The 19,716-nt window shown below is 41.2% G+C and overlaps 1 protein-coding gene across 5 annotated transcripts; it reads left to right on the forward strand.

The window, feature by feature from the left end:
* Positions 1-357: 357 nt before the first annotated feature.
* On the forward strand, positions 358-19,353 carry wdr26a (WD repeat domain 26a). Of its 5 annotated transcripts, none has more exons than XM_080750397.1 (13): positions 358-448; positions 781-837; positions 1,675-1,811; positions 3,120-3,217; positions 5,308-5,464; positions 6,056-6,206; positions 6,580-6,720; positions 6,866-6,985; positions 7,601-7,746; positions 8,208-8,286; positions 8,927-9,056; positions 13,443-13,637; positions 17,054-19,353. In XM_080750397.1, the coding sequence occupies exons 1-13, from the start codon at positions 368-370 to the stop codon at positions 17,074-17,076; spliced, it is 1,515 nt and encodes a 504-aa protein (XP_080606523.1). In that variant the 5' UTR covers positions 358-367; the 3' UTR covers positions 17,077-19,353. The 5 variants fall into 5 exon arrangements, with proteins under 5 accessions (XP_080606523.1, XP_080606526.1, XP_080606525.1 ...); XM_080750400.1 differs by having other exon boundaries at positions 6,068-6,206; XM_080750399.1 differs by having other exon boundaries at positions 1,684-1,811.
* Positions 19,354-19,716: the final 363 nt, after the last annotated feature.

The raw sequence follows: 19,716 nt of genomic DNA on the forward strand, positions 1-19,716 counted from the left end.
TTGGAAATGCTCCAGTAAAGTAAACGTAACTCAAAATTGTACTCGAGTACCGTAAGTAAATGTACTTAGTTACTTTACCTTTTACACCACATACATTGACCAAGTGCACTGAGGTTTTCACGGATCACTGATTGTAAAATCAATGTTTTACTACAGTTGTTCTCAACCCTCTCTGGATCAGGGCCCATTTGAAGATCTCAAAAGCCTTCTTTTAACAAATGTCTTTTAATATTAAAATCATAGTGTTTTGCCAGTTATTTTGGGACCATTTGCAGTATTCAGACCGTACGTTCCCCCACAGGGTGAGGAACACTGTGTTTTACTGTGTGAATGTTCATGTCCTACAGCCAGAACGGTGGACCTGTTGATGCAGGAGTCTGGCTGCAGACTGGAGCATCCTTCAGCCACCAAGTTCCGGAATCATGTCATGGAAGGAGAGTGGGACAAGGTTATTTCAAGTCATCTGAACTTACAAATACACACACACACACACACACACACACACACACACACACACACACACACACACACACACACACACACACACACGCGCACACACACACACACACGCATACACATATCCTATAGCCCTTTTCTACATCTATAAATCCCAGGCACTACATTTAGGCCTACTGAGAGGGGGGAGGGCATATGGGTTTCATGTTACAAAAAACACTGCTCCCGATCTCTGTCACTCCGCTACAAGCTATTTATAGGTTACTTAACAGTGTAACCTGCCTTCATCTATTTTAATTAAAGGATTGTATTTTCTCCATTTAGGCTGAGAGTGACCTGAATGAGCTGAAGGCATTGATGCATTCACCAAGCGCCATCGTGGTAAGTGGAAGGACTGTAAGCCTTGAAATGTTGAAGTTTATGTCAAATTATATGTATGTAAGGTATGCATTGGAACATTTCATAGCAATTCATTGTCTTCATTATGTGGTTGAAAAACATCCCAGTACTCATGTAGCAGAGTAGCCCTGCCAATAGACGTATCCACAGAGCTGCAATCATAACTGGTGTGAAGCGGCACCGCTTGGCACCACGACACCGCAACTAAGGGCAGCACTCTGTGGATTTGTCTATAGCCCAGAAGCGGTTTAACCTTTTAACTAGTTTTTCCTAATAATGTTGTTTTTATTTTGTCGCTATTTTGTAAAGCGACTTTGAGTCTTAGCGCTTGTATTATTATTATAATATCCCGTGGCTATGGCTACACACACACACACACACACACACACACACACACACACACACACACACACACACACACACCTACACACACACACACACACACACACCTTACCTCTGTCACAATTATTCAATAATTGCCAAGCCACCATTTGCAAACATTTTCCAGAAATAGCAGATCTACAAGCTTACAATACAAGTCTATTTCCACAAAACAAATACTAATACAAAGTATAAAATGATTAAATATGTCTGTAATTTCTTTGTATATTTAAGTTATTGGTCATATCTGACGTAAGCAAGTTTTGATTAGGAGGCCTAAAAGGCAAACAGAAATACATTGTTTTTCCATATTTTCCGATGTTAAATGCCAAAACCACAATTAAATCTGTAATCACAATTATTTGCATGACAATTGATCGTTAATCAACATATTTCATATTTCATCCTTTACATTCCTCAACGTTTAACTCAATGGAGCGTATGAAGTTCCTGCTGCTGCAGCAGAAGTACCTGGAGTACCTGGAGGACGGCAAGGTCCTGGAAGCTCTGCAGGTCCTCAGAGCTGAACTCACCCCTCTCAAGTACAACACAGAGCGCATCCACATCCTGAGCGGGTAAATTGCAAACCCTGGACCTGATGCAAAGTCTTTAATGTTGACGTGAAGTTCGCATCCATATTGTGCCTATCTTAACAAAAAATAAATCCACAAAAATCTATTCTCATATCAAAGATTTGTTTTAAAAATTAAAATGCGTGCATATGGAAGCTGGAACCAAGCAATTCCAACGAATATTATCATGACCTTTACCCTTCAATCAATCTTCAACTGTTATTCTCCATGTTAGTTATGATACAGCCGAATCCATTTTGGGTCCCCAATCCCCATCCTGAATCAATGGGGGTACATTTCTTGTTATCAATTCTTTGTCTTAGGAATGCGACAAAATCAATAGAAAAAAGTCATTTTGGGGGTGAACTACTCCTTTAAAGTTCTCAGTCGCCACAAATGATTTCAGTAATTTGGATTCCATAGACAGCATGTTTTCTATGAAAGCATGTTGCACATTGAAAATGGCTACAATCTACAAGCTCACATGTTGTAGGTAGGTATTTCTGGTTATTAGTTATTTTAAGATTAAAGAGTATTTGAAGTGGTATGAAACACCTTAGGCGTCTCCCCGCTACATGTTGTGAGCTTGTAGGTCAGCTATTTTCGTTATTTGTTATTTTAAGAATAAAGAGTATTTTATTTGAAGTGATCAACTACATGTTTAGAAGCATCCTCCATGAACATGGATGGTCTCAGAAATATAAAAACAAAGGTTAATGCCACTCAGATCTGTGATTTCCTCAACTGGTTGGCTGTATATGGAACAGCAGCAACATAGATTTAGAATGATAATACCTAAACATGATAATTAAATTAGATTTTATTTAGCTTTATTCTATGCACAACAGTGGACCACTGAGCAGTGTTCATACTAGTGCCACAAAAAATCGTCCATAAATCTTTCCCATAGAGCCATCCAGGATCCTGGTGAATCGTGACCATAAAACCTTTGATTCTGTGGATATAAAAAAAGCTATTTATTAAATGTAGTAAATAATAATAATAATATAATTATTATTTTCCAGAGAATCAAGGGTTTTATGGTCGTGATTCACCAGCATCCTGGATGGCTTGATTCTAGGCTTAAAATAATTGATATAAATATTTTGGTAAATCTCGATGGGGGAAAAATGAAAGGACGACTTTCTTAGTGGCACCAGTAAACCACGCCCACTGCTGTGCCCTTTTATGCGGTAGTGTAATGTCAACAAAGACCTTGACTGACCTCAGAGCTGGCCAGTTTGTTATACAGTATCAGTAGGTCTGTGCTGTTAGTGTTGCTGACTAAAGATGATGTCATCTCCTTGGAAGGTACCTCATGTGCAGCCACGCAGAGGACCTGCGAGCCAAAGCCGAATGGGAAGGCAAAGGCACCGTGTCCCGCACAAAACTCCTTGACAAGTTACAAAGTGAGTATAGTTTTATATGCAGATTAACCTCTTATTTCTGTCATTCTAATGTGCTTTTGACTGTGTGCATTTGTAGATAACCCAGACAAACATCTGTCTGATTTAATTATAGTACACATTGTGTCCGTGCCAGTATTAAAATATAAAAACAAAAAAAATGATTTATGTCCAAATAAGGCCTTATAAAGGACTTTAAAAGACAAAAGAAAGTAGTCGGTCTGAAATGGCTCTGAAACGGCTGTGAAAGAAGCTAGTGAAAATTGCTGATCTACATCTACTGTACACCATTTTTTGGGGTGTAGATGTCATACGTACGCCGATGTATAAATTAGCCTTTAAAGTGACAGTACATATACACTGCCTTCTATCTGCTTGTAAAACTTTTGGAAAGCCTAGTATTTAAGTGTGTTATTAATTATAGGCCAAAAATCCAAAATTTGGCAACTGCAATTGCCAATAACAGAAAAGGATCGATAAGGAACCCATTTGTTTTTTATAATACAATATGGGTACAAACTGACCCAAAATGTGTGTGTTATGTGCTTTTTTGTTATTGATATATTGTCTTAAATATAATTCTGAGTGGTATTAAAAAAGCATTAAAAAGTGTACCTGCAATCATGTTTATTGTTTTGTGTTATGATGATGATAGTGTATTAAGTTAAGTACTGCAGCAGAGTGACATATGTTAGACCCTCCAGAAAAACGCGGGCAAAAATCCTTGATTATGCGGGCTAAAATCCTTGATTTTGCGGGCAAAAATCCTTGATTATGCGGTGAATTATGCGAAATATGCGGGAACTTAAAAAACATTTATAGCCTATATACAGTATATATACATATAATAAAAATGTATAACTATTAACCACTTTAATATACAGTAGCTACACTGGCTATTTGGAAATAGACAATCTACAAGCTCACAACATCATGATCACTAAAGAGACATGTGTATATCTGCTATTTTCAAAGTAGTCAAAACACAAATTTAAGGGTCCTTGAGTGAATTGAGAAATGCAAAACAGACTTTTGACTGCCTTTCATTATTTTCAAATATCTGCAATTTAATTACCTTAATAGGCTACATCAAGGCAAACATAATTACCCCATGGCCTATGTGATTGCTAAGGATACAGCTCACTGCTAAAGCAAAACTCTGGTTTATTTATGTGGTTTTGCTCTCTCTAAAGGGATATAAGGGATTAAAATGTTATGCATTCAATTGCTGTTCCTATCCATCAACGGAATACTGCGTGCTACTTTTTTTTCGGAGAGGTGATCGTTTGCTTTGAACGGCACGACGCAACGTTTCAAACGGAGTACAATGGAGACCTCAAAACAAGTAGGATAAACTTTAATTTGTCGTTTCTTGAAGTTTGAGGACCGAGGAAGAGTGTGTTATTGTAGCGTCACGTTGGCGAGAGCCAACGCACATACCATATAGCCTACATCATGCCTGCATCTCTCTCTCTGTCTGCCTGCAGATCCTCGCAGTGCAACGTGCACGCAATCGCACGGCACACACACACACACACACACACACACATACAGAGAGGAGCCACAGGTTTCACATCGCATCATTGTTTTGCCTCTGTTTCGTGTCTGAACGTGATTGAACGGTGAAGCGATGACTTTATACTTTTATGCGAAAAAGTGCGGGGATTGTGAAATCAAGCGATGCCCGCATATTTCGCATATTTTCCGCGGAAATATGCGGTGAATATGCGGGGATTGTGAAATCATGCGAGCCCCCGCATAATCAGCGGCATTTATTGATTATTGCGGGAAATTCTGCGATCGCATAATCGCGTTTTTCTGGAGGGTGTAATATGTACATACACACAGACTCATTACAATAGTTTTCCATTTGCTTCATGTAAACTAATATAATAAGAAATCAGAATTAAAAGTAAAACAGAGAGTTGTATTATAACAGAAAGAAAAACTGTAAAAAAATAAAATAAAAAAAGTCTTTATGAGAAGTGACGATAGTGATTTTGCAACTCTAATCTCCTCAAGCAGAGCATTCCAAAAAAGCCTAGGTACCTTTAGTCTGCTTCAGTCTGAAAAACCCTCTCTGGTCTGTCCAGCATACCTGCCCCCGTCCGTGATGCTGCCACCTCGCAGGCTGCAGACTCTGCTGAGACAGGCGGTGGAGCTGCAGCGAGAGCGCTGCCTCTATCACAACACCAAGCTGGACAGCGGCCTGGACTCTGTGTCTCTCCTGTTGGACCACGCCTGCAGCCGGTAAAGACATGCATTCATGTTCCCATTCGCCACGACTGATTTCAGTCATTTGGATTCCATAGAAGCCAGGACGTCTTCTATGGAAGAATTTCATTCACCAAAAATAGCCGAAGATTTTTCGGGAATTATAAGCTTTTAATATTACTTCGCCTGGTTGGCAGTATGTAAGACAGCAGGAACAATATTTCTAAAACATATTGTGTTAATCGTTTAGAAAACAGAGTGCTAGTGTGGGGGGGGGCTCCTTTCACACTGTTTCTCAAATCACACAGGACATAACATCAGGACATGGCCATACAACATATTTCAGTCGTGATATTTATTTTGCTTCCCCCACTCTCCCCTCTCTCTTCTCTTGGCTTCCTTTACAATCTGTCCATATTTGGTTGTGTGCTGTCATCACATTCCCGACCCATCTCTTTACCTCTAATGTCCTTGCCCTTTCTTGACAATCCCCCCCCCACCAGCTGCACTCCTGCTGCTCTGTATCATCTATTTTAACTACTTTGATCGCTGCACTTCACAAGGTTGTTGCATGAATGACAAAGCAGAAACTTTGCCTGGATTGGCCCCCTCTCTCACGTTTTTCAGTCTTATCTGCAGGAAACAGTTCCCCTGCTACACCCAGCAGATCCTCACCGAGCACTGCAACGAGGTGTGGTTCTGCAAGTTCTCCAACGATGGCACCAAGCTGGCAACGGGATCCAAAGACACTACAGTCATCATTTGGCATGTTGACACGGTTAGCAACTCTCTTCCATTATGATGAATTATGACTCAAAGTAAATGTCAATATAAATGTTGTTTCTGTTGGGTAGAAACCTCCTATCTCCATATTCTAACTTTTGGAGGTTGTCATATATGAGTGCCCTACCCGATCATACCACAAGCGTCAATCAAAAGTAGTTTAGCTATAGGCTCAAAATGCGCCATGAAAAGATGCGTTTTGAGCTTGTAGATCTGCTACTTGTGCTGCTTTTGAATTTGAATCCAGAGAAGTAATTATTTTGGACACATGAGGTTTCTGCCTGACAGAGATGTTTATGACAGTGTCAAAGTAAAGTATATGACGAGACCCGATTGACCGAATCACTGGTTTCCCCGTTGACCGACAGGAAACCCACCAGCTGAAGCTGATGAAGACTCTGGAGGGTCACGCGTACGGTGTTTCATACCTGGCTTGGAGCCCAGATGACGCATATCTGATCGCTTGCGGCCCTGACGACTGCTCTGAGCTGTGGCTGTGGAATGTGCAGGTAACCCTATAGCCAACACAAGACATGCATAGCCCAGATTCTGACAGTGGATTGAAACTAATACCCACTTTGCTGCTTGCAAGGATGTAAATTGCGCTCTGGTTTCATCTCCCTCCCCCTGCGTCTCTTGTCTCCGCCGACCCAGACGGGGGAGTTGCGGACAAAGATGAGCCAGTCTCACGAGGACAGCCTGACCAGCGTGGCCTGGAACCCTGATGGCAAGCGCTTCGTCACGGGTGGCCAGAGAGGCCAATTCTACCAGTGTGTGAGTAGAACAGCTCTGAGGGCTGCTGGCCCGGATAGTGTGGTGCGTGTGTCCATACATCCCATAATAGTGTATTTGTTCTGTGCATAATAATGTAATATTATCTATCTTTCTTTTGGTAGTGATCTTATATGACTTATATGATGACTTGTAGATGATTAATGGAAAAGAGAAATTACATGCACATATTCACAAACCCAAAGTTGGGCAGGTGCTAAGCAACGATCAGTGCAAGAATAAAAATAAAATAAAAGGCTTGCACACTGAGGGATCAAGTATGCTCGAAACATCACAGCAACTTTTGACTGTAATAAAGCATCTCTCATATTGGAATCCTCGGTGTGCCAGTGTTTATTTTCTTTTTATTCTTTAGCTTTTGGCTTCTTTTTCTTTTTTTCCAATTAACATCAATTATCGTCAATTAACGTCCTACTTGATCATACTACAGCATCACACAAAAGCATCAAAAGTAGCAGATCCACAAGTTTGAAAGGTTTTTGCTAAAAGTAACAGCTTTAGACAGGGTTTCCAACTGAAGATATGATGATTCAAACTGGTTACTAATGTAGATAAGTTTTGATTTTGTTTTGTTTTGTTTTTTGTCCTGCTGCCCAGGACTTGGACGGCAACCTCCTGGACTCGTGGGAGGGAGTACGAGTCCAGTGTCTGTGGTGTTTGAATGATGCCAGGACCGTGCTGGCGTCAGATACACACCAGAGAATCCGCGGCTATAACTTTGAGGACCTCACGGACAGAAACATGTGAGGCATTCGCATGGCTGCAACCAATGCTAAAAATATAATCGGTTATGATTAGAGCGCGACCAATGTCAGATTTTTAAGATCTCCGTTTTTGGAAGTGTCCTAAACATGACGTTTTTGACCAATATTTTATCCAAAAAGTGCTACATTCTTTCTAGGTTTCTAAGCAACAGAGCTTAATTTTATTTTATATCTAAAGCCCTATAAATAGCCAATCTAAAAGCTCACAACACGTCTTTGTGATGTTGCAGATTTTTGGACACATTTCTTCACATCTTTTGAAAACCTTTGCCTATAATGACATGCCCAAAATAGAGACGTCAGCTTCAAAGTGGTTAGAATTTGGGACACAAAAGAAGTCAAATAATGGCTGATATGTCGGTCTGGTTCTAACGATGACCCTATCCAGACCAGCAGTAAGTGTGTCTTCAAGTTTGACACTGTATCCTGTGCCCTTACAGAGTGCAGGAGGACCATCCCATTATGTCTTTCACCGTCTCAAAGAACGGAAGGTTGGCCTTGCTGAACGTCGCTACTCAGGTGAGCAGCTTGTATGGGGTTTACGTCTATCAATCACGTCTGGCACTGGTTCTCAATGTGTCAGCTAAAGGACTGATATTTTAAGAATCAAATGGACCCTTATGGCACTGTAACTCAGAGCGTGTGCAAATTCAGAGCGTGTTAATTGGAGTGTACAAATGGAACCAAATGGGTCCATAGATTTAGGACCCAGAGATAAACATGGTGAAATTAAAACGTTTTATACTCACTTATCTAACTGGCGACAAGCGACCTCGCCCTAAAGGGCGATGTCGCGCCATGTCTTGGCCGTCTGTCCAGTGATGTATATCGGACCAGTTACCCAAAAGTCCTGTTAGATATGGGCTTAATATTGATGACAACAGGGATCTCCATATATGGGCATAAAAGGGATTCTGTTAGAGTCGTTCCCATGACGTCACAACATACAATCCATTTTATGCCCATACATGGAGATCCCTGTCTGAACCAGCCACACCACTGTGATGTCACCTGTTTATGCCCATATATGGAGATCCCTGCTCTGAGTATCTGACATCTGTGATGTCACCTGTGAATTCACAGTGATTTTCAGGGGAACCACAGTGGACTAACGTCAATGTGGAGCTGGCTAAACTATTGTCTTGTGTGTTTCTGTTAGGGAGTGCACTTGTGGGATCTGCAGGACCGTGTGCTGGTGAGAAAGTATCAGGGAGTGACACAGGGCTTCTACACCATCCACTCCTGCTTTGGAGGACACAATGAAGACTTCATCGCCAGCGGGAGTGAAGGCAAGGCCCCTGCATAGGGAACTTTCTATTGGAAAGCCTATACGTTGTTAAACCCTTCAATCCGGGAAAGCTTCTGTGTAATTTTAGAAGATTTTTGAATAGTTTTGTCAGAAATCTTTTTTAGAAGGCGTTTTTAAAATCGGTCTCCTGTCTAAATGGGTTACCACATAATTAGACTTTTACTCATTGCTATCACTCTTTATTAGGAGAAGTTCTATATAGTTATGATCTTGGCCATAAGTATGCCTCACTATTTCTTGTACTCTAACCCTAGTAATACATTCTTTCACTGCTACTGAAGTGGAACCACAAACATAGTGATTGATTGATTGATTGATTGATTGATTGATTGAAGACTTTATTAGAAGTTTGCATAGGAAAAGGTACAGTTTCATGACAGTGCAGTTCACTGGTACAAGGTCAACTAAAAGGAGATCCAAGAAAGCACATAGGAAACCTTTATGTATCTCATATAACATTGAATGACAGACAGATAGAACACAGTGCCATGCAGAGGATATCATCAATAGCTAAAAAACAAAACAAAAAAGAAACTGTTGTAAAACAGACAAATAAAAAAGAAGAAAGGAAATAACATATACAGGTCCTTCTCAAAAAATTAGAATATTGTGTAAAAGTTCATTTTCTTCTGTAATATAATAGATTTTTTTAAACTTTCATATATTTTAGATTCATTGTGCATGCAGTGAAATATTCAAAAGCTTTTTTTGTTTTAATTTGGATTTTTATGGCATACAGCTCATGAAAATCAAAAACCCATATCTCAAAATATTAGAATATTCCACATGACCACTCAAAATACGCATTTATAATACAGAAATGTCAAAGTTCTGAAAGGTTATGTCAATTTATGCACTCAGTACTTGGTATGGAATACTTTTGAACAAATTCCTTCATCAATGGGGCGTGGCGGCGTGGCATGAAGGTGGTCAGCCTGTGGTACTGTTGAGGTGTTATGGAAGCCCAGGTTTGATTGATTGAGGCCTTAAGCTCATCTGTGTGGTTGAGTCTGGTGTCTCTCATCTTCCTCTTGACAACACAACACAGATTCTCTGTGGGGTTCAGGTCAGGCCAGATTGCTGGTCAGTTAAGGCCAGTAATACCATGGTCACTACAGTAGTTACTAGTAGTTTTGGCTCTATAGGCAGGTGCCAAGTGCTTCTGGATAAAATAAATTATCATCTCAATAAAGCTTTTCAATCTACGGAAGCATTAAGTGCTCTAAAATCCCTGGGTAGATGACTGTCTTGACTCTGAACTTGATAAAACACAATGTGGGCAAAACCAGCATTGCAATGTATTGCAGGTTTTGGTCCACTGTGTTTCATCAAGTTCAGAGTCAACACAGCCATCTACCTGGGGATTTTTGAGCACTTTGTGCTTCCGTGGGTTGACAAGCTTTATGGAGATGATGATTTCCTTTAGCCAGAAGCACTTGGCACCTGCCCACATAGCCAAAACTACAGTAACTGGTGTACTGACCATGGTATTACTGGCCTTAACTGACCAGCAAACTGGCCTGACCTGAACCCCACAGAGAATCTGTGTTGTGTTGTCAAGAGGAAGATGAGAGACACCAGACTCGACCACACAGATGAGCTTAAGGCCTCAATCAATCAAACCTGGGCTTCCATAACACCTCAACAGTACCACAGGCTGACCACCTTCATGCCACGCCCCATTGATGAAGGAATGTGTTCAAAAGTATTCCATACCAAGTACTGAGTGCATAATTTATTATAACCTTTCAGAACTTTGACATTTCGGTATTATAAATGCTTCTTTTGAGTGGTCATGTGGAATATTCTAATATTTTGAGATATGGATTTTTGATTTTCATGAGCTGTATGCCATAAAAATCCAAATTAAAACAAAAAAAGCTTTTGAATATTTCACTGCATGCACAATGAATCTAAAATATATGAAAGTTTTAAAAAATCTATTATGTCACAGAAGAAAACTAGAAGCAGTGCTCTTCCGAGCACAGGTCTCCACCAGGCCACACAAATCGGCCTGTTATAGCGCCACCATGAGGCTGATTTAAAAAATGTGGGGCAGAGGTTCTGAATTGGCATCCAGGGAGTGTGTGTTCTCAGTTTGGCAGCGATCGGGCCAACGGCGCCGGAGATTAGCTGGTAACAACCAGGCCACACAAATCGGCCTGTTATAGCGCCACCATGAGACTGATTTGAAAAATCACACCCGTGTGAACTGAGCGGTGGTTTACCCCACCAACCCTGTACTGTACTGTACATATTCTGTGTTCTATATCTATGAATTCTATGTGTTCTAGATCTATGAATTCTGTCTTCCCCCCCCCCCCCCCCAGGCTAATCTCAACAGCACCCTCTTACCCCCTCCCCCCGTGTGTGTGTGTGTGCGTGTGTGTGTGTGTCTGTGTGTGTGTGTGCCTGGCCTGGCCTGGCCTGGCCTGAAAACAGCGCCCCTCCCTTAACATGTGTGGTCATAAAAGGTACTGTAGGCTACATACAGACAGACAGACAGACAGACACGGACGGAGACAGACATACCCACACACACGGCCACGTATAGGAGCGTTGTGACCACCGCTCAAAAATGTGGGGCAGAGGTTCTAGATTGGCATCCAGGGAGTGTGTGTGCTCAGTTTGGCAGCGATCGGGCCAACGGTGACTGAGATTAGCTGCTCACAAACTGCGAGGACGCACGGACGCACGCACGGACGGACGGACGGACGCACGGACAGACGGACGGACGCACGGACGGACGGACGGACGGAGGGGAAAACATACTCTCCCTCAGCCTTCGGCTGGTGGAGACAATGAACTTATACACAATATTCTAATTTTTTGAGAAGGACCTGTATTTACAGTGGAAAGGGGGGTTTAAGTTTAGGCTTTGTCTATTACCAGTGAGTGACCATGGCGTGGAGGAGGTCATAATAGCTGTTAAGAAAGAGCAGTTCTGTAATAACTGTTTGTCTCTGTGCCAGGGTGAAGTGACATGGAAAACATGTTTCTTTTGTTGTTGCTATGTACAGTATATAGCAACATAATGGTTTTGTAATTTCTGAAAGAAATATTAGTTTTTCTGAATGTTTTCTATAAAAACCAAAAGGGTAAGCTATCAAATAGTTTGGGAATTTTGTTTCTAGCTGCTACAGAGGCTGAGTAATATGTTTTCCAGAAAAACCGTAGGTTTTAGGGTGTAATTTTCAAATCGGCCATAGGTTTTTAAGACTTTTTTCAAATAAATAATAATAATAGTAATAATAATAATAATGCATTTTATTTGGAGACACCTTTCAAAACACCCAAGGTCGCCGCCGTACAGTGCATACAGAAAAAAAGATATTCTAAAAACAGGCAAAAAATACATCAATACATCAATAAATCAATAAATCAAGAGCAAAAATGGGTTTATAGGGAATTTCTTCCCAGTTAAATGATAACAATAGTAGTTATAATGGTGTTATGGCAGTGAGCGCAACATCCAACAAGTTGCCATTTGGAAGTAGGGCAAGGAGCGCCTGTGTGAGTTGCATCTGACACTCGAACCAATACATCTCTCAAATTCCCACCTTGTTTGTTAACGAAGAGCAAGTGGAGCAGCTTTAAAAGTGTGTGAAAGTTCCTGAACTTTCACACACTTTTAAAGCTACAGATCTGTCTGTAAAAGTTACAAATCGTCTCTGTCGAGTAGAAACCTCATATGTCAAAACCTACCAGAATTCAAAAATAGCAGATCTACAAGCTCAAGTGGATCTGCTACTTTTGCTAGTTTTGTGTGACACTGTCGTCTGATCAAGTGGTAGGGCATTAATTTACGAAAAAACTAAAAGTTAGAATATGGAGATAAGCGGCAACAACTACATGTTTCTTAACAGGTTAAACCCTAAATCTGTTGACCGGTGTAGCGTCCCCCAGGGTTCTATATTGGTCTGCTCCTTTTTTTTTCCCATCTACACAAAATGTCTTTGCCGAAAATAGCTGATCACAGGGGGATAAGTTTGCTATAGGATTAATTTAGCTGCGCTTAAATTCTGAACTTATGTGAGGGGACTATTGATTGTGGAGACAACCAAGTACTTTTTATATTACTTTTTTTTTAAAATAAAAATGGCACTTATTAAGAAGGGATGCCAGAAATTGACCATGATAGCTTCACCCTCTGTGAGTTACAAACTGTTGCGGAAAATATTTTAGGCCCTATCTGCTAATTTGCTAACTTTCCCTTATTATGAAGGAAGGAACTCTCTATCATATCATTGTGTCCACGGCATTACCAGGCAAAAAAAAGTATAATAATAGGCCTTGGCCATACAATAATGTTTCAGTCATGAGATTGTACTTCTTGCTCCCCCCCCCCCCCCCCCCCCTCCTGCAGATCACAAAGTTTACATCTGGCACAGGCGCAGTGAGCTGCCCATCGCAGAGCTGACGGGACACACCCGCACGGTCAACTGTGTGAGCTGGAACCCCGTGCTGCCGGGCATGCTGGCCAGCGCTTCAGACGACGGAACCGTCCGCATCTGGGGACCCGCCCCATTCCTGGATGTCCAGGACACAGAGGGACTAAATGGTATCGACACAAATTACTGTTGTGTGTGCGAGTTGCCTGTGAGGACTCTTTAGCCCATTAAAACCAGGGGAAGCATCTGTCATTTTTAGATTTTAGCTATGTAACAGCAACAACACGTTTTAGGATTTAGAACTGTGGTTTAGAACAGTGGTTCTCAACATTAGCAGATATCTGCTGTATATCTGCAATTTATTTTTTATTATTTTAATCTTCTGTTTGAAACATTTGGAATTTATATTCTCTTATTACACAAATCTTCTCCTCTGAGGTTACCAAGCACAAAACTGTTTCAGATGGGAGTCCGTGGCCAAATACTTTTTGGGGGAATAAAAAAGTTCTGATTTAGAAGCAGGGGTCATTAATATGTCCTTACACGGACAAATGTGTCCTTGGCAAAGACTTGGCCGTGGCAAACTTTTTTTACACACCAACATTATAATATTCTTATTTTGATCATAAGACCCAATTACTGAATGTCAAGTTTCCAGGTTTTCTTCAGAATATGTAGGACACTTATTTACTATGACACTATGGCAGACTAAGAGTCCAACCAGTACTAGTGGTTCTCAAAGGTTTTATTTGCAAGGATCCCCTTAACTCTGAGTTACAGACCTGTTATGGTCATACAGGGCTAGCTCTTTATTTGTTTCTGTCTGTGAAACGGCACCTGCTGACTCCGTCTGGACGAAGCTCTTACATCACTTTGATGTCAGGGGAACCACTCTAAAGCCTCTATCAGAGTCCAGGGTTAAGAGCTATTCACTTCACCGCGTTGTAGTTTCCTAGCTATCACCTAGGCTTTGTTATGTATTTTTAGGTGATAGCTAGAAACTACACCGCGGTGAAGTGAATAGCTCTTCACCCTGGACTCTGATAGAGGCTTAACAGAATGGGTTTGCCACTCTGACATCCCTTATCTGTGTGGCTGGTTCTACAGACAGGGATCTCCATGTATGGGCATAAAAGGGTATGATGTTGTCAGATGTCATAGACATCACAGGACTTTCACATAACGAATAACGTGAGTAAGCATGTTTGGGCTCTCATAGCATATCTCCATATACAGTACATGAATCTCCATACGTATATGGGTACCAGGGGTCTTCAATCCATATATGGGTAACTGGTCCGATATACATCGCTGGCCATTTGGCCAAGACATGGCGCGACCTCGCCCTGAGGCTTCTCACTAGTATCATTGTCTGCTCATAATATGTCCGTGGCAAAAATGTCCACTACAAGCCAGAGTCCTGCACGGGTCAGATTTTGACAACCCAAGCCTGCCCCGAGATCCGAGTGCCGACCCGCTACCCACGATTATACAAAAGTCTAAACCAGATCCGCCCCGCCCGTCAAAAAACGGAAACGTTCCCCGCCCGTCTACCAGCGATTAAAATAGCCTAAAGCCATGCGTGCGTGCTTCCAAATGGCATTGCACTCGATCGTCCCAGTACGCCGTCCTCAGTGTTTGCGACGCAATATACAGTATTTACATGAACGCCAGGTCGGCTGCAACTCTTAATTCTTTTGGATAGCCTTTTAAACCACCCTTGCTATGATGAGAACATGGGCTAACGCCACTCATGCAGCAGTGAATCCGTGTTACTCACATTTTTATCCCACGATTTTGCAACCCATTTTTCACCCAGTGCCAATTATCTAATGCAGGGGTCTTCAATGTTCTCAGGCCAGGGACCCCCAAACTGATGAGGAGATTGAGCAGGGACTACCTACCTACCACCTCGTAGGGTGGGGTTGTCGGGGCTACAACATATTTTTATTTATTTTAAACATACATGTACAAGGTACAGCTAGCAGGGTGGCCATACCACTACCATTTCTAAACATACTACTTATTAACTGAGAGCCAATGTCATTACTATCAACAATCTGTGAATTGCACAGTAATCATGTATACAAGCTATTCAAAATGGACAGAATCATGATTTATTTTTAACATAAATGTGGAAAATGTCTTAAAAATATTCAAAGATTTTTGAAAAAATAAAAAATACATTGTTTAAGTTTAGACCCCCTGCCGTACCTCCGCAGACCTCCTAGGGGTCGCGGACCCCCCGTTGAAGACCTCTGATCTAATGTAATCCTGGGCACCACACTCCCTCCGCCAACCTGGGGAGAGCAATGGACTGACCTCATGCTTCCTTCTATGCATGAGTAGTCCAAGCCGCTTCTTTTCACCTGACAGGGGAGAGATTGCCCGGTTGGACGTAGCTTGTGGAAGGAACACGTTATTCCAACAGGTTCCTTTCCCCTCCGTCATTGGGCGCCCCGGCTGGAGGCATGTATAGAAACCAGGATTACTGCATGTTTTTTGTGAGGGTTACCTACCCTAGGAGACACGGGGAGAACATGCAAACTCCACACAGAAAGGCCCTTTTGCCAACCCCACTTATGGTGTGGGCAGTTTTGGGCAGTGATGATGCAGAGGAGAGAACATGCCCACAGCATCCCCAGTGGGAATCGAACCCAGGACTAGGGCTGTCACGATGTGACATTTTACATGACGATTAATTGTCACTCAAATAATTGGCGATTAACGATTTAATTGTGTTTTTGACGTTGATAATTACATTTCTGTTTGGCTTTTAGGCTTTGAAGCTGCACATGGCAATCATGACACATAACCTAAATATACAAAAAAATTACTGACATATTTGACAACTTTATACTTAAAAAATAACATTGATAGTGGAAATAGCCGATCTTCAAGCTCACAACGCGTCGCATCGCGACGCGTTGTGAGCTTGTAGATCTGCTATTTCCACTATATTTTACTTTTTTTTTTAAATATATGAACATTTTTCAACATGGAAACGATTATGACGATTATGAAAAATAATCACGATTATTTCAGAAAATCACGATTAGACGATTATGTAGTAATTGTGACAGCCCTACCCAGGACCTTCTAGCCCAGGCGACAGCACTACCGACTGCGCCACCGTGCCCCCCGTGTTACTTTGTTTACTTTATATGCGTGCTGTGGTTGTGTCTGTGTGTTGTGTGTGTCCTTCTGCTCACCTGTGACATGGCGTTGTTTATGCGGAAACAGTGCTGGATGCATGCCGTGGTTTTGTCCTGCTGCTCACTGTGCGCTCCTGTGACGTTGTTTAGGCAGAAACGGTTGTCTGATTTTCACAATAAAATGTCACCCACCTGCGTTTAGTCTAGCACCGCCCGTCCCCGTACCTGCGAATGTATAATAGTTTATATTCCGCCCGTTTTCACCCGTCAAAACGCGGGTACCCGGCCCGTTGCAGGACTCTACTACAAGCCAGCATGGCGATTATCCTTAATTAGAAGGTATTTGTAGAATTATTATTATATTAATTTGCATCCTGGAAAAGTGTACCTAAGATTTGTAACACTACCCCACCCCTTACTCTGTCCTCCAGAATGTTGCAGCATGGACAGCTGATGGTGACCTCGGGAGCACGAGGGCACTCTGCACTTCTCAAGTCAAACAGAGAATTGTGACTCTATTAGACTCTGGAATGAATGAAGCAAAGAAAACTTTTTTCAGTTTTGAGAGCTGCTTCCAGGAGGTTGGGCCAGTTGGTGCTATTTGGCTGGGGGCGCCAAGATGTCAAACCAAGATATAAAAAAATAGAAAAGAAAAAAAGAATCTCTTGAATGAATCCACGGCCAACCAGCAGACAGACACCCTTGGGACCTGGCACCTCCTAGCTGTGTAGCTTGCAGTATCTGACGTATGATGTTGCACCTCCACCTGTGTCTGGACCTATTGTCTCTCACAGAGCTACTCCTAGGACCACCAATGCTCACCTGCCTCCACCTTTTATTATTTATTATCAATGATATTATTTATTACTCATTATTAGTGCATTGAATAGTTATACGCTGTCGAGTGGCAGTGCTTGGTGGAGGGTATTTTCGGCGCAGTTGTTTTAATTCATTTATTCAGTGCTGCCTCTGAACCGCTCAACTAAACTTGTTTGAGGAAGCTGAAAAAAAGAGAAGAAATTTGTTTTTCCCTGCACCACCTGAAAGTTTTTGAGCAAGATTTATCCAAACTGAAGGACTTGAAGGAATTTGAACTGATCTAGTTGGATGTATTGTAATACCCACCGAAGAGAATCTTGGAAACACGTGTCAGTTTTTCCTTTTTTCCCCCCCTTTTTTTTAAAAAAGAAGAAAGAAGTGATTTTTCGGATAATATGAGCTTTTTCGTTATGGTTGGAGATTTATTTGATGGGCGTGTTGCATAGGAATGCATAGGACTACCTGCTTCATGGCTAAATAGTATTTGATTTATGCTGTGGCGGATACCGTGTTATGTCCTCTTGCTATACCTATTCAAGCATGTTCAGTGGTTAGCTGCCTTCTAAGATTATATAAGAAAACTGTTGTTGTGGAAAAGAAGTTTAAATTTGAAAGGAGTTATTTCTATCCGTTATACTTGGCTGTTAAACCCTCACCGCTGCATTTCCTTTTGAGTGTGGTTACCTCAACCCTGATCTGTTTTTTTTTTTTGTCAACTGCTGTTGTAGCCCCCATTAATCTCACGATGAGCCCTAGCCTCCCTATTCTGGACATGTAACAGGCCAAAGTAGCAGATCTACATGCTCACAACACATCGCAACGCCTTGTGAGCTTGTACTGTTACTGTGCATCAGCTATTTTGGCAAAGAGATTTGGTGTAGAGGGAAAAAAGGAGGGGACCAATTACAGACTCCTGGGAGACCCCGTTCAACAAAGTATAATAGGGTTTACCTCCACATGCAGCTCTCCTTGCCTTCAGTGTGTTTTCCTTCTCACCACATCTCATATTTGTATTCTGTTAAGTTCCTGTTTTGTCTTTATTGGTCTTTGATGAATTGTATTTTTTTCTTTATCCTCTTTTTTTTTTTACAGGATTGGTGTGTTTTTCCTTTATGTATTCAGATTTATCCTGGCATAAAATGTCTTTTAAAACTTTGTTTTTATTGATTTTTGTTCCATGTATCGATGCGTTTGTTTCATTTGAGTTCAGTGGATTTCTTCTGCCATGTAACAGTTAATGGACACATTTGTACACAAGTGTATCATAGGACTATGATCTTGTACAAATTGTTGTTTCTGTTGGAGAATCATGCAAACAAACCCTGCCTGATATGATGTTTTATGTATAATATGTGCTGTATAATTGTATGTTTATGGCATGTATTATGAGACTGTGCACACTCACACACAACACACAGAACATTATTTCTGCAGTGTCACAGATCTCCCCTGCAAACAGGCGTGGTCCTGCCCAAAGGCCATCCCGCTAAAACCAGCAGGTCATGTTTAATCTGTTACAGAACATACAGTTCACACAATAGTAGTTCACATAAGTAGATGTACACCCACAGAAACAACACATGACAATATGAATCAAACACTAAAAGCAATCACACATGTGGTGTTTTAGGTTCTGCTTATACAGGTTTATTTTGTCTTTCATTTGTTTACTTCTAAGTATTTGGGGGGGCTTATTGTGTTCCCCTCTTCTTGCTATAAGGTGGCTTGGCAAAAAAGAGAAGACAATAGATTTATTTGTTTGCAGCGAGGCTCGCAAGAATCCTTTTTTTTCTTTTCTTTTTGCATTTAAATGTTATTACAAAAAAGTGATTGTACTGTTATGTATTGTTGTGTAGGAGAAGTGTTATGTATGCATATTTTAAGTAAAGCATTCAGGGTTTTAAAACGGCAATTGTTTGATTCCTGTGTCCCTCAATCGCCCCAAATTGTTACGGTATAATATAATAAGAGTATTTTATTTGCATTATAGCCATTTAGCTGACATCTTTTATCCAGAGCAACTGCAGATCACCTACATTGCAAAGCAGCCAATATTAACATAGTCCTGAAATATTTAGAAAAATCTGAAATAAATAATTTTGCCTATAACGACATGCCCAAAATATGAATGCCAGGGTTTAGAATTGTAAATTCAAATCCATAATGCATAAAAAGGCTGTTGTGGCCATAGTGTCTGTATAGACGAGATTAAAGGTAAACTGGTACGGTCTACTCGTAGTTTTAAAATGCAGTGGTGAAAGAAGTGCAACATTTT

Source organism: Nannobrachium achirus, assembly GCF_963921795.1.
Source record: "Nannobrachium achirus genome assembly, chromosome: 2".
NCBI lineage: Eukaryota > Metazoa > Chordata > Actinopteri > Myctophiformes > Myctophidae > Nannobrachium > Nannobrachium achirus.